Below are 20094 nucleotides of genomic sequence, written 5' to 3'. Positions count from 1 at the left end.
GCTCAAATATATTATGTGGCATTACTTCATTTTGATCGGTTTAGTGAATTAGATTTGGTACTTTGCTTGCAGTCCAGGGGTGAGACTTCCTCTATATTTCTTGTTGCATGTACTTTGTTGTGCCAACTTGCCAAAGTCAAATATGGGTATGCTTTCTGTGAAGAGACTGATACTAAAATTTGAATGCAATACAAGTGACACTTGTTCAATATGCTATTAGTAAATTTAAGCATTACAGGGAAAAATAAATATTTTCTCCCTGATGCTGCAGATGAAAATTCCTGATGCAATAAAAACCCTTTCATGAGCTAATTTTAATGCAGTAAATGTGTAATAGAAATGATAAAAAAAGGATTTGAGACCATTGGTTTAGTTTCTTCAGTTTGTTTTTTAAAAGAATCAACGAGTAGCTGTGGTACATTATATTAAATGCTTAGGAGAGGAAATATCCTGTATTATTTCTTCAAGAAATCAAAGATGAAAATTTCCTTTAAAAATGCAGTAATTTCTAGATTATTTTATTTGATCAAACTTGGGTAAATGTCAAGTATGTTTTTACTATTTGCTCCAAATTCTACTTGCCAGAAGAATAAGCAGTAAATGGTTCCAGTGGATTATTTTTTTATTTCTATAGGTGAGTTATTGTTGAATTATGAGTTCAGCTTCCAATCTTTCTTATTCAAATGGTGAATCTTTTCCTTTGCACGCAAATATTTCAGATTTTTAAAAAAAATATAAAGGCCTTATCTTAGAAATATGTTTTTTATGTATAAATTCTGACATTATGATATTATTTAGCTCAGATAATTTTTTATTTGAATATTCTTTCATAACATTCTAAGTGTATTTCCACATGTTTATACACTTGTGGTCTGGTCCAATTCCTGCCTTGGTTCTTTTCATGCATTAAATGCATTTGACTCACTCCCTTCTTTAATGTATGCATAATGAGCTTAGTTTGCTAGGACTATATTAGAATAGCCGCATAATGCAACTCTTTTTTAAGGAAGTAATCTTGACCATTTAACTTCTATTGTAATTATCATTTAAGCTAGACGAGGAGTTTTTTATTTTCATGAGTGTTATTTTCCCAAGTGTAAAACAAAAATGCGAACTGCTTCATCTTACTGGCAAAACTAATTTTATAAAATGAGGAATGCTTAGATGGGCTCTCTGAAGTTTTGCATAGATGGATTTCAAATGCTTCCACAAACAGGATGCATTATTATTGGTAACAAACCACTCTTAAAAATACAAAATCAAGAGAGCACATCAGCAGATTTTGAGATGCAAGTCCTTCAAGGGTGACAGCTGTAGATATAGATGAAAAAAAAACCTGCGTATTGTCGAAGCATGGATACTTGAAGATATTTCCCCAGCATGTTTGCTCATCAGGTGAACTTATAGGTGCAGTTTCAGATATAAACTAACAGTGTAAATCTGCTACATCCCTGATAGTTTTTAATATCCAACTTATAATATGATGCAAGATGACAAAATAAGATTGCAGTTTTTTTTTAAACTGGGAAGAAGGCAGGTGTACATAGATGGAGAGATGTATTCAAATATGCCATTCCTTTTAGTATGATCAGTAATTTGATACTAAACTCTGTTAAGTGCTGCACAATACCAACAATCTGTTTAAAAGCAAATCATCTCGAATGTTTCCGTTTTAAATATTGTATAAAGGTCATTAAATTATATGAATAAAGAAATTAATTACATATCCAAAAAAATGAAATCCCTGCAGGCCAACAAAAATAATGTCAATCACTGAAATTTCTACAATTTTGGCTGAATTGTGATAGTGAGAAGGACTAAAGTGGTTACTGCAAAACACATTCAGCAGCATGTTGGGTGTTTGATGGCAACAGCATCCTGTGCATGGATTAGTTGCCAGTAGCTGTTAATTGTGGTTCCATTGCCAGTCATTAGTGGTTTATAGTAGGTCAGAAAATCTGGGAGGATTCTAGCCTGAGGATCTCTACTTTCCTGTTCTGACTGTTTTTCACAAACCCAGCCAGATATTACTGCCAGGTCTGGGCAGTATTTTCTTTGTTTTAAAGTTTGCTTTTATTGACAATAGATGAAGTCAAAATACAATTTTGTCTTTAGTAACAGGCTGATTCTGTTAGCAGTGACAGACGTAAATTAAATGATGAATAAATGTCGCATCAGCTTTCTGATGTACGGTACAGAGTTTATTTAAATAAAAGTATCACATCCTTTTAAAATTCAAAAAACGCCTGTTTAGAATATTTAGTAGGTCATAAGATTTTTATGTTTTTGATAATTTAGTCCTAATTGAGATTAATTGCTGTATATATTCCTCTCACGTGATATTATTGGCTTTCCGTTATTCAATGCACTTTATATTGAGTTCTATTGAAATCAATTGAACTGGATATTGAGGGGAATGTTTAAATTAAGGCAGATATAATAGCTTTTAATTTTCGTGGCTACCAAAACAGGCTTCGACCCATTTATTTCCTTCAGGTTTCCTGTCATTTGTTTGTGTTTTTATCTTGGCAATATTGTTTATTATGTGAAGAATAATTTTAAAACTCTAATGCATAGATTCCAGAGAATTTACAAATCAGCTTCAATTGAAGTATCTTTCATCAGAGTAAGTTTTTAAATGTCTCAAGGCTCACGTGAGGAAGAACATTTGTTTTGGGAGAATGTCGAGATGAATGAATTAATTGAATGTACTCGACTATTTAAGAAAGGAGTGAGGTAAAAGAAAGGAAATCATAGGCCAGTTAATGTGACTTCAGTGGTTGGTAAGATTTTTTAATCCATTAATTAAAGTTGCTGTTTCGGGATATTTGGAAGCACATGATACAATAGGCTAAAGTCAATTTTGCCTTTTGTTAAGGGGAGATCTTCCCTGACAAATCTGTTTGAATTATTTAAAGAAGTAACAAGGAGAATAGATAAAGGAGAGTCAATGGATGTGGTTTACTTGGAGTTTCAGAAGGCCTTTGATAAGGTGCCACATGTGAGGCTGATAAACAAGGTAGGACCCCATGGTATTAAAAGCAAGGAACAAACATGGATAGAAGATTGGTTGGCTGAGTGGCCATAAAGGCAAAGAGTAGCCATAAAGGGGGCCTTTTCTGGTTGGCTATTGGTGATCAGTAGTGTTCTGCAGGGGTCATTGTTGGGACCGCTATTTTCCATGTTATATGTTAATGATTTGGATGGTGAAATTGATAGCTTTGTGGCCAGGATTGTGAATGATATGAAGATAGGTGGAGGGACAGGCAGAGTTGAGGATGCAATGAGTCTGTAGAAGGACTTTGACACGTTGGAAGAGTGGGCAAATAAACAGTAAATTGAATGCAGCGTAGCAAACTGTACAGTCATGCATTTTGGTAGAAGGAATAAAGGCAGAGACTATATTTACTAAAAAGGAAGAGGATTCAAAAATCTGAGGTGCAAGGGGACTTTAGAGTGCGGGTGCATGATTCCTAAAATGTTAATTAGCAGGTCAATATGTTAGTAAGGAAGGCAAATGTAATGTTAGCATTCATTTTGAGAGGAATAGAATATAAAAGCAGGATGTAATGATGAGGCTTTACAAGGCACTGCTCAGACTGCATTTTGAGTATTGTAAGCAGTTTTGGGCCCCACATCTGAGGGAGATGTGCAAGCATCGGAAAGGGTTCAGTGGAGAATGATCCCAGAGATGATTGGGTCAACGTTTGATGGGTCTGGGCCTGTATTTGCTGGAATTTAAAAGGATGATCTCACTGAAACCTACCGAATAATGAAAGGCCTAGATAGAGTGGATATCGAGAGTATTTTTCCAGTCATGGGCGAGGCTAGGGCTAGAGGCCACAGCCTCAGTATAAAAGGACGTACCTTTAGAAATGAGATGAGGAGTCATTTCTGTAGCCAGAGGTTGTGATTCTGTGAATTCTATTGCCACAGACAGTGGGGGCCAAGACATGGGGTTTTCAAAGCAGAAATTTATATGTTTTTGATTAGTAAAGATGTCAAAGGTTACGAGGAGAAAGCATGAGAATGGGGTGGAGAAGATAAAATAGAACCGCCATGATCAAATGATGGAGCAGACTTAATGACCTAACTCATTTTATGGTCTAATGAGGTGGTTCTATTTGGAATGAATTAAATATAGTTGATTTCATGAATTGAAGTTAAGCAAAAAAACATAAGAATGACTGTGGAGGAGACGAGTGTCGTAGACCTGTGGTCAATGCTAAGAGAATGAAGAGAATAGCATTCTTGCAATTGAGGGTGTGCAGCGTAGGATCACGAGGTTAATTCCCGGGATGGCGGGACTGCCATATGATGAAAGAATGGAGTGACTGGGCTTGTATTCACAGGAATTTAGAAGGATGATAGGATATTTTATTGAAACATATAGCTATTAAGGGATTGGACATGCTAGATGCAGGAAACATGTTCCTGATGTTGGGGGATTCCAGAACCAGGGGCCACAGTTGAAGCATAAGGAGTAGGCCATTTAGAATGGAGGAAAGGAAAAACATTTTCACCCAGAAAGTTGTGAATTTGTGGAATTCTCTGCCTCAGAAGGCAGTGGAGGCCGGTTCACTGGATGCATTTAATAGAGAGTTAGATAGAAGTCTTCGGGCCAGTGGAATTAAGGGATATGGTGAGAAGGCAGGAACAGGGTACTGATTGTGGATGATCAGCCATGATCACATTGAATGGCGGTGCTGGCACGAGGGCCAAATTCCCTACTCCTGCACCTTTTGTCTATGTATCTAAGTAAGTCCTTGGAAAATTCAGTTCTTGTCTCTGGAATTGTTAACTAAGGAGTTGTATCAGTGGTAGAAACTTCAAAGTCATATTGTTGAGTCTCATTGTCTGTAACTCGTTTCCACCTAGCCCACAGCTAACAAGGGCCTGTTTCCTTTATCATCGTAACTTTTTTGCATATCTTTCATTCATTTGTTCTGTATCTCTGTACATCACCATCAATATCTCCCTTTTCCCTGTCCCTCATCTGAAGAAGGGTCTCAATGCAAAACGTCATCTATTCCTTTTCTTCAGAAATGCTGTCTCACGCGCCAAGTTACTCCAGCTTTTTGTGTCTATCCAGATTTTGTCCCTAGTGTGTAGAATAGTGCTATTGTACGGGGTGATCACTGGTCGGTGTGGATTCGTCAGCTGAAGACCCTGTTTCTTGTTTTAGACTCGAGTATAAAGTTTAATCAGGCCTGGAATCTGCATTGGAATCAGTTGGGTTTCAGATATTGTGCCAGGTCTGACTGGCAATATACCTGATGTAATGTGGGGAATCTAGCAAGACGGGGTCTTGCTACTGGACATGGTCTAGAACAACTTGCATTAAGTCCCTGACTCACAGGGCTTGTGTGCAAGACCGGGGTTTAATTTGGCTTGCATTAATGAATGAGGGTTGGACCTTTGCAAAGATTGGTCACAGCCAGCAAGATATGGCCCATCAACCATCTTTTTCTTTGGTTAATATGGTTTGGCAACTTAAATTTCTGCTGTACATATAACTCTGAGCTGGTCTTGTTTATTTATCACATCATTTGAGAGGGAGTGGGGGGGGGGGGGGGGGGGGGGGGTGGTACTGACCCAAAGTTGCTCTTGGGTGATTACAATTTGACTTTAACATTTTTAAATTCCTATTCAAATTTTTCACCCATTACTAATTCCCCTTTTATGAAACTCCTTCAACTGAGTTGATTGTGCATCCCTCTGTTCTGCACACTGTTATTGACTGTTGTTGACTCCAGCACTTTTGTCTACCTTTGATTTTCCAGCATCTGAAGTTCCTTCTTGAACTGTTAATCAAACCCTCTCGCCTTTATCCACCTATCACTTGCTAGGCTTTGTCATGGTTCCACTTCTCTTCCAGCTTTCTCCCCCTCATCACAGTCAATTTGTAAAAGGGTCCCAACTTGAAAAGTCATTACTTCAGGGATGTTCTCCAGGGATGCTGCCTGACCTGCTGAGTTACTTCAGCACATTGGGGTATATTTTTTGTAAACAGCATTTGCAGTTCCTTGTGCCTCTGTAAATTTGTGATGTTTTAATACATCTTTTGTTGACACTGGACAGCATAATTGATCACTGATTTTTTTTAATTTTACTGATTACTAAGTTCACGTAAAAAAATTGAAAGCATTGCACTAACGTTCCACTTCTTGGAGAGAGGACATAGGGATTGGATGCATAATGGTGCAGGACACCCAGCAATGTTTGTCTAACTCTAATCGCCATTTAGTTTAGTTTAGTTTAGAGAGATACATCATGGAAACAGGGCCTTCAGCCCACCGTGTTGGCACCGACCAGCGATCCCCACACATTAATACTATCCTACACACACTAGGCACAATTTACATTTATACCAAGCCAATTTACCTGCAAACCTGTACGTCTTTGGAGTGTGGGAGGAAACAAAATATCTCAGAGAAAACCTACGCAGGTCACGGGGAAAACATACAAACTCCATACAGACAGCACCCGTAGTTGGGATGGAACCTGGGTCTCTGGCACTGAAAGCGCTGTTGTGCACATTTTTGGAATTTACTTTATTTGCTCATATTAGATCCTCCGTTGAATATTATGGAACCTAAATTGCTTATTGAAGAATACCAAACACTTCTAGGGTCTTAACCTACCTGATCTACCAGTTACAAAACACTTTAACTGCCCCTCCCATTCCCACACAAACCTTTCTGTCCTGGGCCTTGTCCATTGTCGGAGTGAGGCCCAGCGCAAATTGGAGGAACAGCACCTCATGATTCACTTGGGCAGCTTACAACCCAGCGGTATGAATATCAACTTTTCTAAATTCAAGTAACCCTGGCTTCCCTCTCTCCCCATCCCTCCCCCAACCTAGTTCTCTGACTAGTCTGACTGTCCTCCTGATTACATTTTACATTTGTATGCTTGATTGTCACCTTCCCCGAGCTAACAATGATCTATTCTACATTTTCCTTGAACTACATCCCCTTTTGATGTCTCGTTTTCACACCTTACTCTTCCATATCTCGGTGTCTCCCCCTCCCCAGACTCTCAAACTGAAGAAGGGGCTCATCCTGAAATGTCATCCATTCCTTCTATCCAGACATGCTGCCTGTCCCGCTGAGTTACTCCAGCATTTTGTGGGGTAACTTCTTGGGAGAAAGACATTCTTAAAAGTGACGTGATTGGAGAAATGGCCACCAAGTTGTTATTTTGATTTTCGTACTGATGCTCCTCATATGCCACATGGAGTGTTGGGCTGTCAAATTAGGGCTCGTGTATTCTTGTCTTTATGCTTACCTCTACGAGGGCTTGGAGTGCAACTAGTTCTCATACTTAACAAAAATGAAACTGATGTTTAAGAAAGAACTGCAGATGCAGGAAAAATCAAAGGTAGCCAATAATGCTGGAGAAACTCAGTGAGTGAGGCAGCATCTATGGAGCGAAGGAATAGGTGACGTTTCGGGTCGAGACCCTTCTTCAGACATAAAACTGAGTTTTGTTGTAATTTTTTCTAGTCCCTTTGTCCATTAGTTTCTGTGTTTGCTGTTATGTTTGTTTTTGTGATTATAATGAAAATCAGAACAGGCAGAAACAAGATATTTGTCTGTCATAAAAATAAATATGCATTGAGGCAGTTATTTGAACTTTATTCTTTTGAGTCATGAGATTGCAGTTAAAACATTTGTGGGCCAGCTCTGTGCATGTCTTTATGTTGCTGTCATTTGTTTAGTCAGAGAATTAAGTAAAATAACTTTACTGATTTGGAACACAATCGTCATTTATTTTGCATGTTTTCTTGTAACTGTGTAGCTGATGAAATACCATGTCACATAATAAATCGTTTGTTAAAAATGTTCCTCATTAATTAATGCGACAATGCAAAATGTTTTTTGTTCTATAATGGTAGAGTGCCTTTGGTATTTGTTCAAAAAACTGTCAGGACCTGCTTCAAATTTGTTTCTTGTTGGTTTTTTATCCTCGTCAGAACGGGAAAAAAAGATTGAAGGTGATACGAAGAACAAATCCATGAGATAATTCTGTCACTTTCCTCATCAGCATAATCTCTCTTTAGCTTCCTCTGCCTCATAACCTGGCTATTGATCGGGTCAGGAGCTACAATGGGCAAAAAAATGGAACTGAATCAACCACTCGGGCAATAGCTTCCTGACGTGACTGACTTATCTTAAAGGGAACAGGGAATACATTGAGAAAACAATAAAAGTATTTCTTTTGATCTAGTAATTCTAAGCAGTTTGATGTCACATGGTGAAATATTGAAAAACATTTAAAAATTTGTAAAGCTTGCTTTTCAGCGTACTGTAATATCTTGAAATAATTATTTAACAGCATTAATAAACAACAATCTTGCAGAATACAAGCAGCAGGGAGAGGCAGCTTATTAATCCATGTACTATTATTAATGCCACACTATGAAATATTTATTAAAAAACTCAAGGCTGTCTGTATTGTGAACCAGCTAAATACACTATGATTAGCTAGAATTTCCTCATGGTAACCTTATTTTTGTAGCTCATTCTATCATGTGTCTAAACTTAATTATCTGTACTAGATTGTTTCAGACAGATTTACAGATCGCACACTGTGGCTCTCATTAGTGTGGTAAAGCACTCCAATTAGCTGTTACACCCGTGCAAGTACCTAGAACTCTTTGCATGGAGGTGGTTTGCAAGCACTGTGCTTAGTTTGTTTTAGACTTCCTAATGAGCTGTCAATGGCAGAATATTTTTTCCTTTGCAATCTACTTAGCACAGATTTATCGATTTAATTTTTTTTTTCTTCATAGAGAATTACTGATCCATTTTGGAAAATCAGATTTTCACACCTTTCATGAGAATGCACACAGCACAGTTCCCATGAGGCTGCCTTGGAAGTTGACTTTGACAAGAAATCCCTTGGCAGTAGCATACAATAGAATATAGTATCATTGCTATTGTACATTTTGCCAGGTGGAAAAAATTAATTTGTTTCTGTACTTTATTTTTGAAGTGATTAGCATCGAAATGTTTTATGAGATAAGCATATCTATCATAACATTTATTTGCTTGCAATTATGATCTTGGGTTAGATTTTTAAAACGTTATAGTAATTGACATAACATAACTAAGGCCTTGAAATTTGCACTGTAGAATAACTTGGTAAAGATTGACTAATAATTTTGCCTGATTGTTTTTTATTTCTGCTCTGACAAAGCAAGATTAGAGAAACTGCGATGAAAGGACAGTGTCAAGGTATAATAGCTTCAAAATGGCGTGCTATATGGTAGTGAAGTGATTCAGCTGTCTTGGGCCAAGGATTGCCAATTGAACTATGCTGTGCTACTGAAAGCTAGACAAATAGCTCGACTGAAAGAATATTGAGCTTTAGTGGAATTGGGGGTGCAGGAGAAAATGCCGAATGCGTGAAGTGTTCTCTACAAGAGCAGTTCTTGAATACTTTATTGCACATTTGAAGAGGGTATGGCATGGACTGTAAGTACCTAATATATACAACTACAATGACTAAACTGAAAGTCAGATTAGGTCTGATTTGAATATTTCTCACAACATCTGGTTACTGGCACAGAGGTGTACACTGAGGACTTTTAAGTTAGATTTTTTTTTTTGTATGCATTGTTTACCAATATGTATTTGGTTAAATTTGAACCTGCAATGTTCAGTTATTCTTTTTGAATTTATGAACCCATTTGAAACTTGCTCTTTTTGATATGTGTCGGGCATATATTTTGTACACACATTGTCAGGAGTCCTTCTGCACTCCCCTCTGGGATAGTAATTAATATTCAGTTGTAAAACTTTTCAGTAGTCAAACATAAAGTAAACAGTAGACTGCTTGTTGATATTTTTGTGGGAGTGATAATGCTGCTTGCTTAGAGCTTGCTTGTGAAGCTTACTGAAGATTATTGTAAAAGCAAATAAGATTGGACAGTGAGAAAACAAATGTGAACATCCAACAAAAGGCAGTTGGAGCACTAAAGGTTAATTTAATGATCTTCGATTTTGGAAAATGCCACTGCTTGGGCTTCAGCATTTCAACGAGGCTCTCTGTGGTGACAGATTCATATGTACACTGAGCAGCAGAAATGTATTCTATTTGTTATTTCCTGACTGCAATGAACATTAGTAGTATAATTATGCTTGGAATTAAATTTGGGATCAATTTTATTTATTAATTAACAGCATAAAAATTGCTGTCATGTTATTTGTGGAGCCAGAGATGCAATGAAATATGATATCTGTGGTCTCATCCTTTCCACTTGTTTAGGATTGTCAGGATGAGGAATGTCAGCATTATGAAAGCTCAGCTCTGCTCTTGGTGTGATAAAACGCTTCAGAAACAAGCTAACTCCATGTGTGTAACTGCAGTTTCCACACTTTTTTTGTGCTTTGATGTCAGAAATTAATTTATTTTCAGTGTGTACATTTAATCCAGTCATACTTCCACAAGCCCAGACATAATGCGTTGAAATTTGTGTTGTTTAACAACTGCATGTTCAAATCATGAATCCGTTCCAGCCTCCCCCGTGAGGTTTTAAACAGTCAACAGACTGTAAAGAATAAATAATAAAAAAGTATTGATTATTTTGATGATGGTGAGATTCAATTAAGTATTAATTTTGCCCTCCAGTGGACCTATCAAGTTATTCAAAGGGGGGAATTTGCTGCAGCACAAGCATGTGGACTGCATCAGTCTTTAAAAGAGGAAAATCTGTTTACCTCTTTGAAGACCAGCACATTGATGCACGGAGTCCAATATTTAAGTGCTGTGCAAATTAAGCCCCGATGACAGTGACATTGTTTGCAGCGATATTAGTATTGACTAAAGGAGTGCATTTGATGACAGCTTAAACTATTTTTATTGATTAACATTTTCATAGATTATCATGTGTCATATCAAATACAATTTTCCGAAATGAATATATTAAAAACCCACAGGCATTCATCGACCAATGTGGTGAGTGGATACAGAACACTAGTATACAATGAATGCTCGTCACCTGTTCTTCACTTAGAACCATTTAGGCACAAACTTTGCAATAAATATATGAGGGGTAGCTCTGGGAGTTCAGTACTTCCCAGTATTCATCAGCGGAGGTTTTCTAGAGCAGCTGTAGCCATCAAAGGTAAATGTCAGACAGTTTAATAGCAGGCTGTTTACCCTTTCCTTGCCTGCCTTTTCCTGTCAGAGGTCAAACAATAATCAAGAAAAGAGAACTCGAAAAGTTAATGCTTTTGTTAGATCTCCACAGAAGTGATCAGAAATCATTAAATTCATCTTGTACTAACTAATGGAATTATTAATTGATTGAATTTATACAGATGACATGTAAAACAATCTTAAAACTGGGTTTTTATTGTAAATTAAATTTTATTTGCAACCTTTCTTAGAGTCAATGATGCAGAGAATACATGTACAGAGGGAAAACTTTTTTAAATCATTTTGACTGGCTATGACATGAGCAGTAAGTGCATCTGATGATAGACATGAACTGCACAATTATTGAAGACATAAATGGACAAAATAAAATGTTGGCAGCCTGCCTTACACTACCATGTTTTCTTTAATCAGCTTTTCATGAAAAGGAGTATTTTGACAAAGCATAGTAAAATCCTTGCATGCTAGTAGATCTTTAATAGGGCGGAGAGTAATGGAAAACTCATTGAATCTATAATAGCTCCTCACTTGACTGCAGCTAGCAATAGCAGCTGGAGCTGCCTGGGACTTAGATAAGGGGAGAGTATACGCCAAAGCTAACCTTGTTTCACTCAATTTTCTTTCCCAGGATCCTATGATTTCTGGACAGCAACTCAGCAAACCCTTGCTGTCCCTACGAGCTGAAATGAATGCAGAATCGAGAGGTGAGGACAAGACGGCCACTTCAGACAATGAGCTAAATGATTCTCTGGTTGTGCCTGTGGAATTAAATGACAGCGAGGACACTCCCAGCAAGCTCTTCGGTGAGTTTGTTTTGAATACTCCTATTCTGTGAAAAGGATATGTCTTTCTTTCAGTTTCGTGCTGAGGGCAAGTGGACCAAATCCTACAGTATGGTTCAGTGTTTGATTTTCATTTTAGTGCAAATCAAATTCATGTTAGATTCCCTCTCAAAATCCAGTTTTTTATCGATACCTTCTCATCCCCCACCTTGCCCAAAAAATTCAGAACCATCTGAAAATTGTTAACTTTTTTTACCAGACTTGTAAACATTAGCCAGATATTACCTGCACAGACTTGAGATTTGATCTTGTGATTCTAAAGGGGGAACTATCTGAGTAACATTAACATATTTCAGTCCATCAATTTTACCCTGGTGACTCTCTGATGCTATATTTTGAGAACATTATGTGCAATGTTAGAATGATATCTTTGATACCTCTTGCACCGCCTTTCATTCTACTATTTTTAAGTGCTTCCGAGCTGTTACTTTCTCCTCTTCTTTATGCTGGGTTTGTTATTTTAAGCAATACTGTAATGATGTGCTTTAAAAAAAAAAAAAAAAATTGCACCAATTTGTCAAATATATTAATGATTTTGTAAATTTCCCTGTCATTTGCGAGCGATTCAGAGTGAAACTTGATTTTGCATTATTGACACTGAATGTCGGTTCAAGTCCCTCTGTTCAAAATATGGAGTGATTGGGTTGATGCACGATTGTTGATAGAAGTTGTTAAGTTAATTAATTTAATATCTTTAAACAACAACAGAAAATCTGTAATAGTGCACCTTGCCCTGTTTTGGTAAGTTATGTAATTTATTGAGGTCATAACTCTTAAGCAAGTACAAGGATCAAGGAATTTATACAACTTTACTGTTACTTTGAACTTCTGCATTATATTGTTGAAGATCGCTGGATATACATTTTCTGTACAATGCAAGAAAAAATAATTTGAAAAAAAATCAATCTGTACTGATTTTCATGTGGTTAAACAGTTGAATTTCTATTGTTGTATTCTTGTCAGAAATGAATAAATCTAGATTATTTAATGCTGTCAGAAACTAGAAATGTCTTTGATTAAAAACCCTGCTGTTATATGATTTGAGATTAATAATAGATCATACAGTTATGCATCAAGAGAAGCATGTGAACATTTGAGAGCAGCCAGATTAGAAAAAAAACTCATTTTTATCCTTGTCCACCTGGTGGTCATGTTTTATTTTGATGCATTGATCATGAGATTCAGACTCAAATTTGTGGATGGCTTTGCAAAGCTCAAATTTAATAAGATCCATTTGGGTTTTTCCAGTATACTAGAAATAAAGGTTGGTGGAAAAACTTCAGGAAGGCAAAGTGACAAGAGAGAGATCTGAGTAAAGTGTCATGCTGTGAAGTTAATAATTTTTTCAGTATATCCAAAGGCATGAATATCATAAGACTAGTTATAGTAGCAAACAAAATTCAACCCAACTGATCGTCCTTAATAACCAGGATAGTTTATGTTTAAATGATTGTTTCAGTTATATAATTTGTACTTTCAGCATTGGACTAATAAATCCAATGTTAGGAAACAATAGACATCTTTCATTCTGCTATTTTTATGTTTTTACTCTCAATGCTCTGGATATGTCTTATTATTTCAAACAACAAGCTTTCTACCATCAACCCTTCTGTTGTGTTGTTGAAAAATTCTGTGCATTGGCAAGTTACAAGGATTTATTTGCAAATGGCTAAGTCATAAATGTAATAGAGCAATGAATTGAAAGTCTAGATTTGGAATAATTATCATTGAACCAATTATACATTAAAACATGTGATGTATAAAAAAGACTGATAACTGGTGCCTAATGTAATACGGAGGCACAAAAGACTACAGATGCTGGAATCTTAAGCAAAAAACAAACTGCCGAAGGAATTAAACGAGTCAGGCAGCATCTGTGGAAGGGAGTGGTTATTGCCGTTTCAGGTCTGGATCCTTCAAACTGGAGAAAGGTCCCGCCCCAAAGTATTTTCTGTCCATTTCCTTCCACAGATGATACCTGATCCACTGAGTTCCTCCAGTAGTTTGTATATGTGCCTAATGTAGTACATCTGTGTTTTTGGTGATCACATGAATTAGGTGACTGTTTCCTGTTCAGAGTTTCCTGGTCTAAAGATTATATGTAAAAATGTAACTCAGGACCATGATGAATGAATGAATGAATGAATGATTGATTGAATGAATGAATGATTGAATGAATCTCTTTAAACTGTTTCTATCTTTACATTATTATACAAAGCTGAGCTTGTGTTTTGGAATTATACTTTATTATCTTTAAATTAAGAAATATTGCTAAAATTCGAATGCACGATTAGTGTGCAACTAGGTATGAAAATAAAGTAACGATTTCTGTTATTTTAGAATTGACAACAATAAGTATTGATAGGCTTAATTTATCACTTCATGAGGGGAATAGATTATTTGGCATTTTTGCTTTTGTTTTGCCTTTGTACAGACTCCAGATGTGGATAAGCCCATTTGGCCCAAATCTCAATCTTATCCCCTGGCACCCATCCTTTCCAGCAATTTTAGTTTAGTCTAGAGATACAGCATGGAAGTAGACCCTTTAGCCCACCGTCCACACCAACCATAGATCAGCCATTCGCACTAGTTCCATGTTACCCTACTTTTGCATCCTGTACTTTAGGGGGAATATATAACGGCCAGTTAACCTACGAACACACATATCTTTGGGATATGGGAGTAAACCTGAGTGCATGAAAGAAACCCATGCGGTCACATAGACAGCACCCGAGGTCAGGATCGAATCTGGGTCTCTTGTGCTGTGCAGCCTTAACTGCCACACCATTGTGTTGCCCCTGTATTGAACCAACTTATGGAATCCTTTAATTATGTATTCTTTTTGGTTGAGAAATTATTTTCGAAAACAAATTTAAATACCTAATTTTATGTTGAAACTTTCTCTTTGCTACATGTATATGTTGGTGAAGAAAGGTTGTATATCTCAAAAAGTTGAATGATAGAACATTTTAGATTGTTTCAGAACATAGAACCTTAATCCTATTCAGCCTGCAGTGCCTATGTGAGGCTGTGAGGAGGATGCTAGGAGGCTGCAAGGTGACTTGGATAGGCTGGGTGAGTGGGCAAATGCATGGCCGATACAGTATAATGTGGATAAATGTGAGGTTATCCACTTTGGTGGCAAGAACAGGAAAGTAGACTATTATCTGAATGGTGGCCGATTAGGAAAAGGGGAGATGCAACGAGACCTGGGTGTCATGGTACACCAGTCATTGAAAGTAGGCATACAGTTGCAGCAGGCAGTGAAGAAAGCGAATGGTATGATAGCATTCATAGTAAAAGGATTTGAGTATAGGAGCAGGGAGGTTCTACTGCAGTTGTACAGGGCCTTCGTGAGACCACACCTGGAGTATTGTGTACAGTTTTGGTCTCCTAATCTGAGGAAATACATTCTTGCCATAGAGGGAGTACAGAGAAGGTTCACCAGACTGATTCCTGGGATGGCAGGACTTTCATACGAAGAAAGACTGGATATACTCGGCTTGTACTCGCTAGAATTTAGAAGATTGAGGGGGGATCTTATAGAAACTTACAAAATTGTTAAGGGGTTGGACAGGCTAAATGCAGGAAGATTGTTCCCGATGTTGGGGAAGTCCAGAACAAGGGGTCACAGTTTAAGGATAAGGGGGAAGTCTTTTAGGACTGAGATGAGAAAAACATTTTTCACACAGAGAGTGGTGAATCTCTGGAATTCTCTGCCACAGAAGGTAGTTGAGGCCAGTTCATTGGCTACATTTAAGAGGGAGTTAGATGTGGCCCTTGTGGCTAAATTTATCAGGGGGTATGGAGAGAAGGCAGGTACAGGATACAGGGTTGGATGATCAGCCATGATCATATTGAATGGCGGCCCGAATGGCCTACTCCTGCACCTATTTTCTATGTTTCTATGTCTATGTGGTTATCTGAAAGGGCTGTTGAGTTTGCCTATTTTTTACCTAATTAATTAATTATGAATTATTTTAAATTAATTTTTACTTTATCTTTTCAGCAATGATTTTAAATGTATTCCCTATTATTTTCAATGCAAATTACTCCCCCCCCCCCCCCCCCCCCCCCCCCCCCCATTTATTTTCAAAGCACATGGATGGTGAAATTAAAGTTCAACAATAGCCCATACCAGATGATAGCAAAACAACAGGCTAGTTTTCTACCTGCCCTGATCATTCTTCAATTGGGATACAGAAAAATACATTGTATAATCTGATAACTTTACTGGCAGCAAACATAACTGATATAAGGTTGAACCTACGATTTGTTTAAACATTTTTTGTACACATCTTCATTTTTATCCAGCGGAATAAAGGGTTAATTCTAGTACTATTGCGAAGTCATTATTTAGCAACTTTGCCAATGTCATTACCTTCGGGTGCTTTAGGTTTGTGCGAGCTGAACCGAATGCTGTGTGTTTCCATATGAATTTTTCACAGAAGCATTGTAAATTTGGGTATATCATCTACTGTAAATAGCTTCAACATTCACTATTGAGTTGATAGCTAGCAGCAATTTTTCAATTTTTATCCCACCTTAGAATGAATTAATTCTTGACGGATGGATGTGTTCATGAGATGAATGAAAACATGTGAGATGCTGACAACTGTTAAGGATTTAATGGCTATCACAGTGATAATGTTAGATTAGAAATAAAAAATCTTAATCTTGTATAACAGTTTTGAATTGAAGAATATCTATTCAGTAAGAATCCTGCTGATAGTAAACAACGTGAATTTAGATCCTGCCTGAACAATTGCATTTGAGGAAGTGACAATCAATGTGGAACACCTAATGATGACTTGCTGAATATTTTTGAACAGGACAAACTTAAAAATAAACTCTGCTGCCTGAATTCAGGGTAGTTCCTGAAATGGATAAAACAATGATTTCAGCAGGAAAGAGCTCATGTTTTGCAGCAGCTCAGTTAACACCTAATATTTTGCTACCAATTCAGAACATGCTTTTATAATGTTGGGACGTGCAGCAGCCAATTTGTGCATGTAAGGTGTCTACCAAGGTGTTGATGATTAGGTTAATTAGGTCATTTTGAGTGGCTAAGGAGCACGGTGTATCTGAAGACGGGTCCTGACCCGAAATGTCATCCATCTGTGGCTTTCAGACTTACTGCCTGATCTGCGGAGTTACACCAGCACTTTGTTTTATCAGCATTGAGTATTTTTTGTACGGTTATAACAAGATGTGGTTGAGTAATGCTGATTGAGACTTGCTGATGGGACCAGTTTTGAATTTTCACAATCGATTTGGATGCAGAAAATCTGAATAAATTTGTAATCTAAGAAAGAGTTTAATTGAATAAAAGAATTCAGCAGTTACAAAAAAAAAAAACAGTTGCAAGAGAACTACCTAATCTTGAAAAATACTGTTAAATCAGAGAAAACATCATGGGCTTCGTCAAATTCAAGCCAACATGAATCTACTTACTCATTAGATGTTTGGGGACCAGTGGTAACCCAGTGACTGATTCTCTGATACAGATAAACTAAATTAAGAAAGTTTCCTATAGACACATGGCTGCTTCTGTTCAGATGTTGTGTTTTTTTTTCTTTAGAACTGGAAATAACAAAAATTTGCAATCTTGATTTGATTTTCAGTGACATGACTTAGTTAATATAGAATCAAAATTATTTTCAAAATCAAACAGCTAAAATTACTAGTGAGATTTATTCTGAAACAGCTCATGGAGATATTTTAATAATCTGTTGTATAAATTGGTATTGAACTAAAATATACCAGTTTCCAATAATTCAGAGCTAATATATATTTAAACCCTTTAACCTAACTCTCTTGTGGTCAAATTATTTAGCTATCTGTGTCCTAACTTGTATCAATTCTGTTCCATATTATCCCTTTGCGCAAAGACGTAAGATACCATCTTTTTAAATAATGGCTTGATTTAAAATTACCCCTTATTGTTCATATTCCTCCATATACTTACCACTCTCCATCTCTTCCAGCCGTACAACACTAAGATTTCATCAAACCTCAAATTCTGTATTTTAAAAACTTCTATGACTTTAATTACTTCACAATTGACGCTTGTGGCATGAACAGCCAGAGCTCTCACTGAAATTCCCTCCCTGAATATTTCAGTTTCACTGCATCTCTTCCTTCATTTTGAAACCTATAGCATTGGTCCTGAAAAGCCACAAGCATTGATCAACCTGGTGAACCTACATTCTATTATTTCCTTATGTGACTCTACATCAATTATTTTTAATCTTTCTGGAACGCCTTGTGGCATCGGCAATGATAAAGGCACTTCATAAATTGAATCTTTGAATCATAACATCATTAATATGTTCTTAGGTACACAGAAATGCTGGAGAAACTCAGCGGGTGCAGCAGCATCTATGGAACAAAGGAAATAGGCGACGTTTCGGGCCGAAACCCTTCTTCAGACTGATGTTCTTCTTATGTTCTTCAGCTTTATTAGTTCTCTCTTTTGCTGCTGCGACACGGTGAAATTAATGATTCCTTTGGTATAGCTGGAAAACCGTTAAGCTGTTGTGCGAAATGGTGCAGCAGATTATGAAATACCTGAATTCTACTGCAGTGGGCTTAGTGATTAACTTTTGCCTGCGAGTTATCTAGCCAAAATATTTATGTCACAGATGCCTGGCCATTTATCTATTGCAGTGCATAGATCCTACCACTGGAGGCCTGTAGTGAACTATGTAAAGAATACCTTTAAATCAGAATCCTTCAGTAACAATTTAATTTCATTGCGTAAGTATTATGCTTTAAACAGTGATCTGTTTTGTACATCTTAACTTCCTAAAGGGACCATTCCAAATTTGATTTGTTTCAAATTTGTCCAGCCCTGAATTATCAATGTGTGTTATGCTTGAAAATTAGTTAATTTTTTGACATCTTTTCCTCTGGATGTAGATCCACCAACTAAGCTAATCCTTTTTGTTTTTACATGAAAAGGACTGATGAACTTTATTGAACTATTGATAAACCATGTGATAAATCTGCTCCTGTAATATTGTTGTGTAGTGCCACATAAAATTTTCCATGAGCATAACTGGCACTCCTGTTGATCATACAGATAATAGACACAAAATGCTGGAATAACTTAGCCGGTCAGGCAGCATCCCTGGATAGAAGGAATGGGTGATGTTTCGAGTTGAGACCCTTCTTCAGACCCGAAACGTCACCCATTCCTTCTATCCAGAGATGCTGCCTGTCCCGCTGAATTACTCCAGCATTTTGTGTCTACGGTGTAAACCAGCATCTGCAGTTCCTTCCTGATCATGTATTACAAGAGATGACGTATTTGTGAATGAACTGTGTTGCATCAAAGTCTAAAGGTAACAGAAATTTGGAGGATAACGATTATCCAGAGCAAGACCATAATAACAACAGTAGATGTCAACAAACTCTAAAATTGTGGCGTAAAGGACAAATAGCTGAGCCTAGACAAGAGGAAGTGCATTTAAGTAATATAATTAATTAGGCCACCTACTGCTTGGAAAATAAAAGACTAAAGGGGCTAGAGGCACAGATTAACAACCATTAAAAGTAGCAATGCAACTTCAAACATAAAGTGAAATGACAGCATTCAGGTTCATTTTAGACTACTAGAACTCCAAACAGAGGTTACATTAAATTAGTATAGAAGTTTGAGTGGGACTACATTTAGATTTCTGTAAATTGTTCTGCTCTCCATGTTACAATAACTATATTGAAGCACAGTTCAAAGTCCACAACTAAACTATCAATGTTAATAGGCATAGATAGATCTGGTAATGAATAGCCTTTTTATGCTATAAATCTGATTTTATTGTCTCATGGAAAGATTCCTTTTGGAAAAGATATTGATCTCAAGCTTTGTCTGCTCTCCCTGGTGGATGGACAAAATCTCGAGGTACTATTTTAGTCAACCATTGATCACTAAGATCATCTAGTCATTGTATTTACGTTTCTGAAGCCTTCCCATGCACAACACAGCTGTCATATGTCGCACAGTGCAGCACAAATTACTATCCAAGAGTATTTGGTTGGAATCAAAGCACATTCCTGATATGATTTAAAATGCATGGCAAAAATG

At 37.0% G+C, this 20094-nt stretch overlaps 1 protein-coding gene across 2 annotated transcripts in view; it reads left to right on the top strand.

Annotated features, from left to right (window-relative positions):
- pou6f2 (POU class 6 homeobox 2) overlaps positions 1 to 20094 on the top strand; it is a 462178-nt gene that overhangs the window by 7546 nt on the left and 434538 nt on the right. For both annotated transcript variants that reach the window (XM_055633835.1, XM_055633836.1), the window contains one exon: positions 11795 to 11969. In XM_055633835.1, coding sequence (XP_055489810.1) covers positions 11795 to 11969 — 175 coding nt within the window. The remainder of the gene's footprint in view (positions 1 to 11794; positions 11970 to 20094) is intronic.

Source organism: Leucoraja erinacea, chromosome 4, assembly GCF_028641065.1.
Source record: "Leucoraja erinacea ecotype New England chromosome 4, Leri_hhj_1, whole genome shotgun sequence".
NCBI classification, from domain to species: Eukaryota; Metazoa; Chordata; class Chondrichthyes; order Rajiformes; family Rajidae; genus Leucoraja; species Leucoraja erinaceus.
The sequence above is the reverse complement of the archived record's forward strand: the minus strand, read 5'-3'. Positions and strand labels throughout refer to the sequence as shown.